A 13732-nucleotide genomic window follows, 5' to 3' on the forward strand; every position below is an offset into this window, starting at 1 on the left:
AGATGTGGCAGAGTAGCTCACACTTGGAATAGTTTATGCCACCTCTCCTTTCTCTTACCACAGAGACCAGAGCTTGAACCGGACTATGAGAGACCAGCGGCATCGGAGAGACCAGCAGACAGAGTGGACTGGCAGACTCCGTCCACGTCGGACAGACAGACGCTGAGACACGCAGACAGACAGCCTGCAAGAGATGCAGACAGACAGCCTGCAAGAGATGCAGACAGGCAGACAGGCAGGTCAACGGAGAGGCCGTCGGAGCGGGAGTTGGACAGACAGACGCTGAGACAGCTGGACAGGAAGGCAGAGAAACAGTGGGCCGAGGGCAGGAGAGAGGTGGAGAGACAGTGGCCAGACGACAGGCCGGCTGACCGGGTGTGGACGGACCTCCGGCCCGCAGACAGACAGGTGGACCGAGGCTGGACCGACCTGCGGGCGGCAGAGAGACAGTGGGCGGCGGAGCCAAAGCAGACAGACAGGCCCTGGGTCGATGGCAGGCAGACAGACAGGCCAGCGCCAGACAGACATGCCCAGGGCCCGCGCACCCCCACAGACAGGCCGCTGCCACCGTACCCCACTGGAGACCGAACACCATCACCGAACACGCAAGCAGATAGACAGGTGGCCACGGACATGCACGCAGACAGACACCCACGCACAGACGTGCAGGCAGATAGGTGGCACCAGTCGGTCGCACAGATCGACAGGAGGATTTACGCAGAGGTTCAAGCAGACAGACAGGCGGCCACAGACGTGCACTCAGAGAGACACGCGCCGTCCGACATGCAGGTGGAGAGGTGGCATCACCCGGACGCCCTTATAGACAGGCGAATATACACAGAGGTGCAGTCAGACAGACAGGTAAGCACTGACACGCATGCGGATAGACATCTACACTCAGATGTGCACACAGACAGGTGGCACCACTCTGATGCACAGATCGACAGGCGAATATATGCAGAAGTTCAGTCAGACAGACACCCAGCTGTAGAGCCACACATGGAAAGATGCCTGTCGTCAGATCTGCAGACAGACAGGCGAATATATGCAGAAGTGCAAGCAGACAGGTGGCACCATTCGGACACGCCGACAGACAGGCGCATCTACGCAGAGATCCAGACTGAGAGACAGGGACTCCTGGACGGGCAGACAGACAGGTGGCATCAGTCGGATGGACAGACAGACAGGCGGATTTATGCAGAGGTGCAGGCAGAGAGACAGGCAGAGAGACAGGTCCACGGGGTAGACGTGCAGGGAGATGGGTACGGGGGTACGTCGGACCTGCAGACAGCCCACGGCAGCGACCAGCGGCCAGAGGTGTGGTTGATGGAGGAGCGCTGTAGAATGGGAATAGCGCTCCCTCCTGGACAGTCCCTGCCCTGCGGCCCCAAGCCGGACCCTCCTCCACAAAGCAGCAAGCCCAACCTGGCCAAGCTCAGACAGCGCCATCTGCCTGACAACTCTGGTATGGCACCCTCCACTCCAAATCCTGTTATACACTGTATTGACATTGTCTGTGTCCCTAACTAACTGCCTCTTATGTAATACTCAAATTACTAAAATATTACAAGTATGAACATTAATACATTCAGTACTGCATTGTTATTTCCAATTTCTGAAACATTATTAAAAGTTATGACATCTTTTTTGAAAGAACATTTTTGTCTTTTGTCTGCAAAGGTGCTGAAGAGGTGACTGATGAAGACAAGGATGCAGGGAGGCTGGAAAAGAAAGAGAGAGATGGAGGGATAGAAAGAACCAGAGAAACAGATGGACATCCACCCCCTGTGCCTGTAATGGTTCTTTTGTGTTGTGTGTAAAGTTGTTGTGGTAATGTGATAGCTGTCGCTGGTTTGAGTCACATTATACAGAATTTTTACTGATTATTTCCTGTTTGTACTGCAGCCTAAGCCGGGTTTTGTGACATCACCACAAGATCCAACCAATGAGAGAAAGCTCCCACCTCCGGTGCCCCCTGCCTCTAGCAAACCAGTGCTAGGATTGGCTGAAAGATCCCACACACAAGGTAAAGTTGATACATATGTGTTGCTGGGCAGTCATTCTTAGAATTGCAATGCATTATGTTGTTATTACCGGTATGTTGTAATAATTTAGAATTTAAATTTTTTAGAAAAAAATATGTGAAATAAAAACTGTGTGTGTGTATGTGAATGTGTGTGTGTCCAGGTGAGGAGAGTGTGAGACCCCAGGCCCCTGTGAAGCCGCAGAGGAACAGGAAGGCCCTGTCATGTGACCAAGGTATGGACGGGAGGCACGCATCAGTGTCTTCCACTTCCTGTCTTTTGACCGGTCTATCCTGTCCACAGGGTATTACATGTCTGCTAGTTGTGTAGTATGGTGTGGGGGGTCAAGAGTCTTGTGTCTGTGCCCCGTCCACCCGTTAGTGACCCACATGCTGTGTATGTCAATGTGAACATGCCTCTCTGTGGCACAGTGTGAGCTGATTGAAATATCTGTGCTGTGCTTCTGTCCTTGGTGTCTCTCTCTGAATGCTGATGTCTCAGTTTGCGGAGCTGTGCACAGGCCTTCTGTCTGTCTGCTTGAGTCTTATTGTGTGTGTATATTTCTGTGTGTGTGTGTGTGTGTGTGTATATGTGTGTATGTATTTGTGCCATGTGTGTCATCTGTCCTCAGGGAACGACAGGGAAAGCCCCAATAACCTGGAGAAGCCCCCAAATCGCAAACCCCCCGTGAAAAAACCTAGACTTCCTCAGAACAAAAACAAATCTCTGGAATACTCTGGTATTTGTTTGCTCTTGTTTGTGCTTTTTCATGTTTCTCTCCCTCTCTCTCTCTCTTTCTCTCTCTGTGTCTGTACATGTTTCTTTTGAGTGTATACATGCTGCCTGTGTGAGTGCTTCATAGTTCGTAATCACACATGCATAAATTAAAAGACCAAAATCAATTATGTTAATTGGATGTCACATTAAATTAATTTCTGTGTACAGCTCAGATAATCGTGTACAGTGTGTTAGTGTGAGGGAGTGTGTATGTGTGTGTGTGTGAGAGAGAGAGAGCGAGAGCACCCATGTCTTCTTGCTGTGTGTCCCTTCCTTCCTCCAGAGAGCCTCAACAGTGCCCATGGCAACAGTGAAGCAGTGTGACCAGACTGGAATTCACCTGCCATTGACGGCTCACATGGTTGTCATGACAACCGCAGAACTTTTTTTTACCCCCTCAACTGTGGAAACTGAAGATACAGAAGAGGAGGAAGAGATAAGCGACAAGGGACGCACACAGATCCTCCCCCCTCCCATCTATACACACACACACACACATACATATGTCCACTTATTCATGCACACACACACTGCCAACCTATCCACACACACTCACAAACACACACCATCAACCTATCTACACACTCATACAAACACATACACATGCAGACACACATACATACACAAACGCACACACACATAAACAGACACATGCATACACACACCACACCAACTGATCCATACACACACACAAACACACACTTACAAACCCACACACACACACACACTCACTCACACATACACACACAAACACATACACTTACAGACACACATCCTCACACACATCGACAACATCCACTAACAAATGCACACTTGACCACCAATGTGTGCACACACACAAACACAATACACACACTCACACACACTCTGCCGTATCTCCGTCTCTCACTCCATCCCTGTGTTCATCTCTTCATTTTCTCCCTCAGTTACCTCTCACCCTGTACTGTAATGTGGAATAGGACCTTTCTCCACCCACACCACAACTGGCCCTCAAACCCTAAGGGCCACACATAGCAGTATAAATATGAAAATTAAATTGATGATGATGATCATGGTGGTGTTGATGGTGATGACGATGATGATGGTGGTGGTGTTGATGATGACGAAGATGATGTTGATGATGATGGTGGTGTTGATGATGATTTGATGATGATGATGATGTTGGTGGTGGTGAGTGTTGATGATGATGGCGACAATGATGATGTTGGTGGTGATGATGATGATGATGATGATGATGATGATGACAACGACGATGATGATGATTGTATTTGTTTTGTTTTGTTCTTTGTTTTTTTTTTTATTGCAAACACCATTGACATTACAGAAAATGCAACACTACAACGACATGCACAAGAATACTACATCAGACAAACAGATGTACATTACACAAACACATACTGTAACTTAACAAGACATCCCATTGACATGGCTTATTAACACAACATAACATTAATAACAGAAAGGCTAAGGATGATTTGCGTCCAGGATGATTACAGATATGATTATCAGGGATGAAATTGATGACCGGAATGACAAGAAGGGGGGATGGGGGTGCGGATGGTAGCTCTGAGAGTGTGAATGAGGTTGTGTTGGGATGGGGGTGTGGGTGGGGGGTAAGGGGTAGTGAGTGTGTGAGGATGTATGTGTGTGTGTGTGTGTGTGTGTGTGTGTGTGTGTGTGTGTGTGTGTGTGTGTGTGTGTGTGTGTGTGTGTGTGTGTGTGTGTGTGTGTGTGTGTGCGCATATGTGTAAGGTTGGCTTGCTGTTGGGCCAGGAGGAGAGAAGCTGGAACACCGAGAGGGAGGGTTTCAGAGGAGAGAAGTTGTAATTATTCTGTTAAAGATGAGTGTAATAATAAAAATAACTGATTGCCTGACTGATTGACAACCTGGGCACCCATTAATGGCCACAGTTCCACCCAGCCCCCGCAGTTATGGCGACGAGCTGACAGAGGGGAGGACCCGCGTGCCACCCATCCCCCCAGGCCCCCAGCATATGCACACATCCCCCACATTGTTTTGTTCTTTGTTTTAATGCCATAGCTGAGTGGATGAGATAATCTGTTTTTGTTGTATAGTTCCTGTTCTAGTTTCCTTTGCTTTTAAGAAACATGTCATTGACTGCTGTGAACATTGTTTGCTCTGTTTGCTAAGTATAGGACTTGGACCTCAACAAGAGTTGTTGATATAAATGACACTGGGTTGTTTCTATTTACAGTATTTCTGCTGTCATGGATTGAAATGTAATATATTTTATAGAAAAAATGTACAGAAAAAGTGAAATTACAAGTGAATAAAATATATACTGTACACCTATACTATAAGTGTATGTTCTGAATTTCTCACAGAACAACATCGTATTAAGTTTTTTTTACTTATGGTTTCCTATAAGCTATGAAATACAACCTACAGTAATTGTTGAGTAGCTCCAGGTCTATTTGCTTCTTCAAACAGCAGGGGGCACTATTGAATCACAGATTCAAGCAGAGGGTGTAAGAAAAAGATCTCATCGCTGGTCCTGTACTCAGCTGTGGTTTGGAAGTGCACACATACACACTCAAACACACACACACACACACAAATGAGCACTGATGCTGGCTGGCAGCTCCACAGGTTGTCCTTAGCAACGAAAGGATGACCTTGTTTTTCTGTGAGATGCTGGTATGACTCAGTGGTGAGCTCCTGAAGTGATGTTGCAGTTCAGGGCCAAGCAGGAGTGTTGCCAACCTCCAGCTGAACAGTAATTACCTTGAATATTTCTGCGTGGTCGCTTCCACTGTCTGATGCTCCTTTTTCCACCCCAACTACTTTTCCTGGTAACAAATCGTGCCGTCTTCATAGCCATAGCCGCGGGCCTGCTCTAAATTGGAAATGGGACTCAACTATGCCAATTTTCACTCCCACTTTGAAGTTTAGAGCTTAGAGCGGTATGGGTCTACCACCTGAGAATCTAGAATTCTCTTTTAAATAGTTCAGATCAGATTCAAAAAGCAGTCTCTCAGCCCTCTTGGGAGGGGGGTGATTATGAATCACTAGACCATTGTAATAAACCGTGACAGTTTGAAAGAGACAAAGCACCTTTCATATCTTCTCGCGGTATTGATAGCATCACCTGTCTGTGGCCTTGGCTCCTGCTTGCCTGTGAGATTCACGTTGTGTTGGTTGTTGTTGCACAGTCTCACTCCCTACTCGTAAAAAAGGTCTGACGCATGGTCAAGGGTTCTTGGCGTCAAATTCCAACGAGAAAGGTGTACCTTCTGCGTTGTTTTCCGACGTGGGGGTCCATCAGATAGACATTCATGTTAATCCCTTATCGTCAAATATAGACGAAAGGAAATAAATGTCCATCAAAGGTGATGCCGTCACGTTAGACTAATGATTTGTTTGAAATTATCTAAAAACAAAAATCGCAGACCATCAGGGCCATAGGCTACCTTAGGTTACTTTGATCTTGCATAATTTTATTCAGCTTTGGTGTATAAACTAACTATCTGCTTTGAGTAGGCCTATTAGGTAGGACTGTACAGTCCTCAGTACACAGTACAGTACAGTACACTCCTCAGTCCTACTCGAAGCAGATAGCGTTGTCTGACAGTCGAGTGGGTTAATGCACGTATTTCCAGAACAGGAAACAACTTTCAGGCAGTTCTGAGTTCGAATCTCGGCAGGAGCAGAGCCTATTACATGTACATATAACAGCGGTTGAGAGTGTTCTAACTGGTAGCATCATCACCTGGTATGGGAACTCCACAGTTAGAGATTGTAGTACTCTGCAGAGAGTAGTGCGCTCAGCTGAACGTACTATAAGAACTCAACTCCCTGCTCTACAACATATCTATTCCAGAAGAGTACTCCTAAGAGCCCAAAAGATTCTGAAGGACTCTTCTCATCCTAACAATGGATTATTCCTACCGCTGAAATCAAGAAGACGCCAATAGACTTCTCCAGAATATATCCCGCCTCCTAACTTCCGTATCCATCCAACTTCCGGGCGTGGATTGTCTATGGGAAATAACATGGCGTTTTGAAAGATCGTACCTGTCAAACTCTGTAGGTGACAAAGTAGAAAAAGCTGCTGGGCAGATTGGCCTACACACTTCTGCCATCTAGTTTCCACTGGATTTTTTGATTTTCGGTGCCGTTTAAGTAGTATAGTCTATAGTATACTACTTAAACGGCACCGACAATCAAAAAATCCAGTGGAAACTATATGGCAGAAGTGTGTAGGCCAATCTGCCCACCAGCTTTTTCAACTTCGCTACCTACAGAAGTTTTACCGGTATGATATTTCGAAACGCCATGTTATTTCCCATAGACTATCCACGCCCGGAAGTTGGATAGATACGGAAGTTACGGAGGCAGGACTTATTCTGGAGAGGTCAATGTAGTCACAAAGCCAGAACTGAGAGACTCAGAAGAAGTTTTTATCCCCAGGCCATCCCAACTCTGAACTCACACTATACTGACTTTGCACTCATTCACTCCTCAGCACTCATGACCCCCCCCCCCACACGCACACACCTACAAGACTTTTAGCACTTAGCACCTATGCTACAGACCTTTTATTTATTTTCTTAGTTCATCACACGTCAAAACACACACACACACACACATATCTGATTTTCTCCAACTTTTGCACATCTCCATAGAACTTTTTATTTATTATTTTTGATTTCTCTTCCATCTACCCATGTCCTTGATTGCCTAGCCTTTCTTTCTTATTATTATTTTACCTTACGTTACCTACACCAAAGCTGAATAAAATTATGCAAGATCAAAGTAACCTAAGGTAGCCTATGGCTCTGATGGTCTGCGATTTTTGTTTTTAGATCATTTCAAACAAATCATTAGTCTAACGTGACGGCATCACCTTTGATGGACATTTATTTCCTTTCGTCTATATTTGACGATAAGGGATTAACATGAATGTCTATCTGACGGACCCCCACGTCGGAAAACAACGCAGAAGGTACACCTTTCTCTTTGGAATTTGACGCCAAGGACCCTTGACCATGCGTCAGACCTTTGACGAGTAGGGAGTGAGACTGGGTTGGATCAACTCACACCTTTAGTCGGCACACAGCAAAACAGTCCAGTCCTGGGGCCTGTTGCACAAAACTAGGATAAGGGATTAAGCCGGGATATCTTGGTTATCCTGGCTCACTTTATCCGTGATCCAGTTGCACAAAAGCGGGATGGGGGCAGCAGGATATGTTATGGTATAAATTACCATGGCGATTTATTCTGTGGAGCTAGCCTGCTCCAGACCAGGCTAAGTTCCAGGATCTATTTAATCTCATCCCTTATCTCAGTCAGCAGTCACCACAAACGGAAACCAATATTTTTTCCACTGCCCACTACACATTGTCATCACATATACCTAGACCCACTGTCATTATTTAAACGTTTGTGATCATTAAATAACTTTTACATACTCGCCATTCCCGACCTGTCATGCGACAATGTGACGTCACAGGAGTGCCTAACCATTTCGCGCGTGGTGGTCGCGGCACTATTTGCAATATTCTCCTAAACAGAGGTGTTGCTGTTTGTTGCTGTTGTGAAAAGGCTATCGCTACCTACTTCACACCGTAGAAGAAGCAATGAAGCCGCTCTAGTTGCCATGGTGAATCAGTGAATCTGTGATCGGTGGCGGGGTCTATTTGAGGGAGCCGTGAGCGCGCACTTATCCGGGATAGGTTTCACCTGGCTTGATGGATCCGTGTCTGCTCATCCTGGCTTGCTCGTTGTGCAACCAGTTAAGCCTGTACGCTCTTGTTTAGGATTCATTGAGCGCAGCTCAGTAACTTATCCCGGATGTCTTAATTCTGCTTTTGTGCAATAGGCCCCTGGTTGAGGCGAGTATGGAGCTGGGCTACTGTTTGTGTGAGGGAGTGTGCTACTACGGCGCAGTATGGGTGCAATCCTCCGCGCCATCCACAGACATGGCAGAAGCACTGGCTCAAATAGCATGTTTGTTTTCTTCTCACCTATCGCTTCTCAAAGCCTTTTGAGCAATTTACACTATGAGGCCCCAGCCAAATGTCTGTGAGGTGATGTCATATCACTTTGGTGGTGCTATTTGTGCATGTGTGTGTGTGTGTGTGTGTGTGTGTGTGTTTGCTGGCAGTAGGAGGTGGTAGAAAGTGTGCATGCATTTTTAATCAACCTTGTTGGCTCGGTGTATGTGCATTTTCCACCATCAAAGTCAATCTGCCACAAACGATACAAAAAATGGCATTCCCCAATTACTGATGGGCTGTTACTTAGCAACATGATTCACAGGCTGAAGGAACGACAAAGAAGAAAGAGAGAAAGGATGCGAGAGAGAGAGAGAGAGAGAGAGAGAGAGAGAGAGAGAAAGAGAGAAAGAAAGGAGCGCCTGAGAGTGCCGGGTAAACATGAGTGGGCTGCTGGGCTCACAGAGGGAGATGAGGGATGCTGGTACAGTCAGGAGAGATCAGGAGAAGCTGAGGGAGTCAACGGGTGCATGAGGGCCTTCATCATTACTGAAGAACGACGAGACAGAGAGAGATACTAATAGACAGAAAGAGAGAGAGAGAGAGAGAGAGAAAGACAAAGTGAGATACTGTGAGCGAGAGATTCTGACATACACAAAGAGCAGAATTTATAGAGAAGCTCTGAGTTGCGAGATATGACACTTCTTCAGTAACTTTAACAATGTAGCTGACAAACCCTTGTATGACAAGAAAAAGAGGTGCTAATTTGAAGGCTTAGACTTTTACTGAACTGAACTCCAGACAAGATGAAGTTCAACAAAAAACTTTTCTAACACCATGAAGGGATCTCCTAAAGCTGTACCTTCCAATGCAGAAGATACAGACAGAAAGTGAATCGAGCTTACGCTGTTAAATATGGCCCTTAGATTACTCATACCAATGTCACCTTGTGTCTATATTGCAAACTACAATTAGTGACCAGGCGTACTCTCGTGATGGTAAAAGATTGAAAGCAGATCATAAATGACTGAGGTATTACCTCTGGAATTTATTAGTAAAGGCATTTTACAATTAACATTAATCAGGTCTGAGTTTAAGAAATCACTGTACTTTTTAATGCAAACTATCTGAAATGTAAGTAAAGATATATTCGCATAATCAATAATAACGTTAAACACTGTACATTCCAGCATGCGTGGAGAGTATAGCTCTGTGGTATAATGGTTTAGGCTGGCAATTGGTAGGCTCATAGTTAATGCAAAACATACTCTGTGCTTCTTTGTTTTAATTACATAATCTTCATATGTGACACAATGGAAGCAAAAAACTCTGTTGTAAACAGCCTGGGAGGCTACTGGTAACAGCAGGTGCATCTATTGGTCTTCCATGGCCATACATCAAAATGACTACAAAAACCGGAACCATTAATTAACCATTAATACATAAGTAATATGAGTATGTATTAGTGCCCAATAAGGTCTGTATTAAGCGTCATTACACATTTATTTATTAGGTCTTTATTTTGCAATTTCTTATTCTTACTCAATAGGTGATTTATCTTTTGTGTAACACTTTACGGTAAGGGTACATGAATTATCTAGCCTGGCTAACGTCATACCCTCATCTCAAATGAGACGGGGTCTGGGAACTAGCCATTCATTTTCTCGTATTTGAAACGTGGTTTACGAATGCCCAGAGCAGTTTATTGGGCGCTACGAATGTCTATCAAATGCGTCTGTATGTGGCTCATAACGGCTACGGTGTGTCGTCATCATCTTACTGCCCTCCCTCCATTCTGTGATTGGTCCCCTAACTGAGGCGAAAATTTGCTCCATGGTATACAGACTGCCTAGCAGCGTGAATTAAATCACGCGCGCAAGGCAGCATGGGAAAACCCAGGCTATGAATTATCATGAATTCATGCATGAATTAATTCATGAGTTATGCATTACTTCATTCTTTTATATCTTATGAATCATCAGGAATTGACATGAGTTCATAGTCTCTCATTCATGACCGCATGCATGAACCACATGCCACATCAACTAAATCATTAGATGGGTACATCATTATGATTTATTAAGCATGATCCTCATGATTACATGAATGTAAGGTTAATAGCTCATGAGTTCATCATGTTTGTGGCCCCTCAACTAAAGTGTTAACAATGGTATGTGTTTAGAGAACTGCACAAGTTGTGCTCAAATCAGAATTTGAGTAGTGATGATGACCACATTTTTGGCAGAAAAAGAAATCATCATGATCATTCTTAATAAATCATAAATCATACTGATGTGCCCACCATACTTAATGTTTTAGTTGATGTGTTGTTCATGTATGAGGTCACAAATGACAGAATATGAATTCATGTACATTTCTAATGATTCATGAGATATTAAGGAATTAAGTAATACATAAATCATGAATTAATTAATGCATGAATTCATGATAATTCATGTACCCTTACTGTAAAGTGTTACCTATACCGTTATTATTGATTATATTCATCAAGACCAACTAATTGTTTATTAAGGATTTACCAAGAATAAATAATGTAGAATACAAAATTGTTCAATAACGACCTAATGCTTAAAGGAATTATCCGGAGTAAAATGTACTTTAGATCGATTTCCGGATGATTGGGGGTACATACGTTGAGTTGACATCAAAATTATGTCATTCGGATGTGTTTTGAGAAAGTTCGATTGTACCGTTTTCAGTCACAACTCGTAGCCTGGAAGCCTTGTTGAGCACTAATACACATATTAGTTACATGTGTTCTCTTAACTACCTGCTGAAACATGCCTTCAGAAGTTGGAACAACCTGCATTCTGTTGCCCATTAAATTGAACAAGAATTGAAGGCTTATTTCAGACTGATAGTCAATTCAAAATGTGGCTTAACCTGTCAGACTGAGCAGTGTTAAATATCATTGAGGGCACATGTATTACCCAACAGAGTATATAATTTCTGGTGCTTTGCCATAGTGTGTTAAGAATTAAAGCCCAAATCAGATCCTGGCACCCTCAAGATAGTCATTCACATCAGAGGGGCGATTGCAGTCACTGTGTTATATGAAGCAATTCAATTTATTATAATGATATCTTTGGTTGGGGAAAGGTCAAGATGAATCTATTCCACTGGTAACCATGGCAATCGGCTTGCATCACGGCGGAGCCAGCTTCCTCTAGGCCAGACGTCGTTGCATTAATGAACCTCTGAACATGTCCTATGGCTCTGCAGAATGACACAGGCTCTTTGCCACAGCACTGAGTGGCGAGTCGGAGGCTCCATGCTGCAATCTCACGTAAGGAAATTAAAAGTGAGACGTTGTGGTGAACACTAATTGTGCGAGACACTGAGACAGCCTGTCCACAGTCTACTGCTCATTAAGAGGACTCCTCTCTGCAACACCCTCCCAACATGCCATTCGTTAGAATGTAGAATTTAACTACATGGACTACATCTTATGCAGTAAGTAGAGTTCTAGAATAATCCATGATGGCTCTTGTCATACTCCTGGAGTTAACAAAAGAGAAAGCAGAGCCTGTATAATTAATCATTTTTGTGATTTGTTCAATTACCAATAAATAGAGGAGAGCCTCTATCTAAATATGAAAAGTTTGGTTCCAAAACGCTATATCTCATTAAAAAGTCATGCTTTTTAATTGTGTATTTCAGGTAAAATCAATAAAATTGCAGTTGTGTTGATTGAGTAAAGATAAATCAAGTACCAATACCAAAATACAGTTCTACTGAAATTACTTGGAAAACAAAAAGTAAAAAAATGATTTATGAAAATTCATTAAAATGGTGGATTTAGCGTTTTAGAACCAAACTCTTCATATATAGGTCTGGTTTTACAGTTAAGGTGACTGTTGGATCATTCTTGGGATTTGTTAATGTTCTGTATTCTCAAAATAAACCTGTTGAGGAGGTTGAGCTCTGTCTTTTGAAATAAACCTTCATAAAAAAAATTGCCCACTCCTCTCGGTCTTCTATGACAGTTCTTCCCCTGTGACTCATACGGTATCGAGCTCTCCTGTCTCCTGCACGCCTCCTCCCCAGTGGCCAGGCACAATTACAGTGATTATCAACAGCTTTAAACACAGTCATTACAATACACAACCATAACAATTGCTCTTCTGTCACCCCCGTGTGCATATAATGCATTCAAAATGGACAGTACGCTCGCCCCTGAAGTTTTGAAACGAACCCTGGGATCACCTCTGAAACGCGTCAGCCTGTGGCATGAGTGAGTCACCACCTTTATTTCTGTTTTGCCATCCTCTCTCCCTGTCTCCCTCTCTCTCACTCTCTTTTGCAGTGTCTTTCTTTATTATATTACACCCCCCCCATGAGTTTTTGCTTTCCCCCGTCTCTCTCTTTGTCGTGTTCTGTTCTTTTGCCCCAGTTTCTCGCCGTAGTGAGGGACGAGGAGGCTGATGGAGGTGGGGATCAGAGGAGTGTGAATATAATCCTATTCAATCTTCAGATTAAAGGAGAGGAGGATGGGAGAAGAAGAAAGACATGTTTACGCATGTATGCACGCACGCACGTACGCACGCACGCACGCATGTATGCGCACACACACACACACACACACACACACACACACACATACGCACACATACACACACACACACACGCGCACACACACGCACACACACACACATACATACATTTGTGCACTTACACACATTTAAAAGGGAGGAAAGGCACAGGAGATGATGTGAGTGACAGTTGGGAGTGGGAGCTGCAAGCAGATGTGTCAGAAATAGTTTATTTTTCTACCAGTGAGTGAGGGGAACATCAAGAAAGTTATTTTTATTTTGCAATGCCCTACAAAGATTAATGTGCATTGTGGGAGATGGGGGCCCATCACAGCAAATGAAACCATATTCCCATCACAGCTCATCAAACTACAAAGAGCGATTTCATGCCCTGGAACTCAACTGCTGATTTATTGGCAT

At 44.1% G+C, this 13732-nt stretch overlaps 1 protein-coding gene across 1 annotated transcript in view; it reads left to right on the forward strand.

Moving 5' to 3' along the window:
• Positions 1–4323, forward strand: part of LOC143117521 (capping protein, Arp2/3 and myosin-I linker protein 3-like) — a 36597-nt gene extending 32274 nt beyond the window's left edge. The window contains exons 35-40 of the mRNA XM_076279266.1: positions 64–1465; positions 1681–1793; positions 1906–2026; positions 2188–2259; positions 2656–2763; positions 3085–4323. Coding sequence (XP_076135381.1) covers positions 64–1465; positions 1681–1793; positions 1906–2026; positions 2188–2259; positions 2656–2763; positions 3085–3125 — 1857 coding nt within the window. The 3' untranslated portion in view covers positions 3126–4323. The remainder of the gene's footprint in view (positions 1–63; positions 1466–1680; positions 1794–1905; positions 2027–2187; positions 2260–2655; positions 2764–3084) is intronic.
• The last annotated feature ends 9409 nt before the right edge of the window (positions 4324–13732 follow it).

The sequence above is a fragment of the Alosa pseudoharengus genome, unplaced genomic scaffold (assembly GCF_046254945.1).
Source record: "Alosa pseudoharengus isolate Yale_2024_CS ecotype anadromous, Long Island Sound unplaced genomic scaffold, YU_APseudo_1.1 YU_APseudo_1.1_scf_11, whole genome shotgun sequence".
NCBI lineage: Eukaryota > Metazoa > Chordata > Actinopteri > Clupeiformes > Clupeidae > Alosa > Alosa pseudoharengus.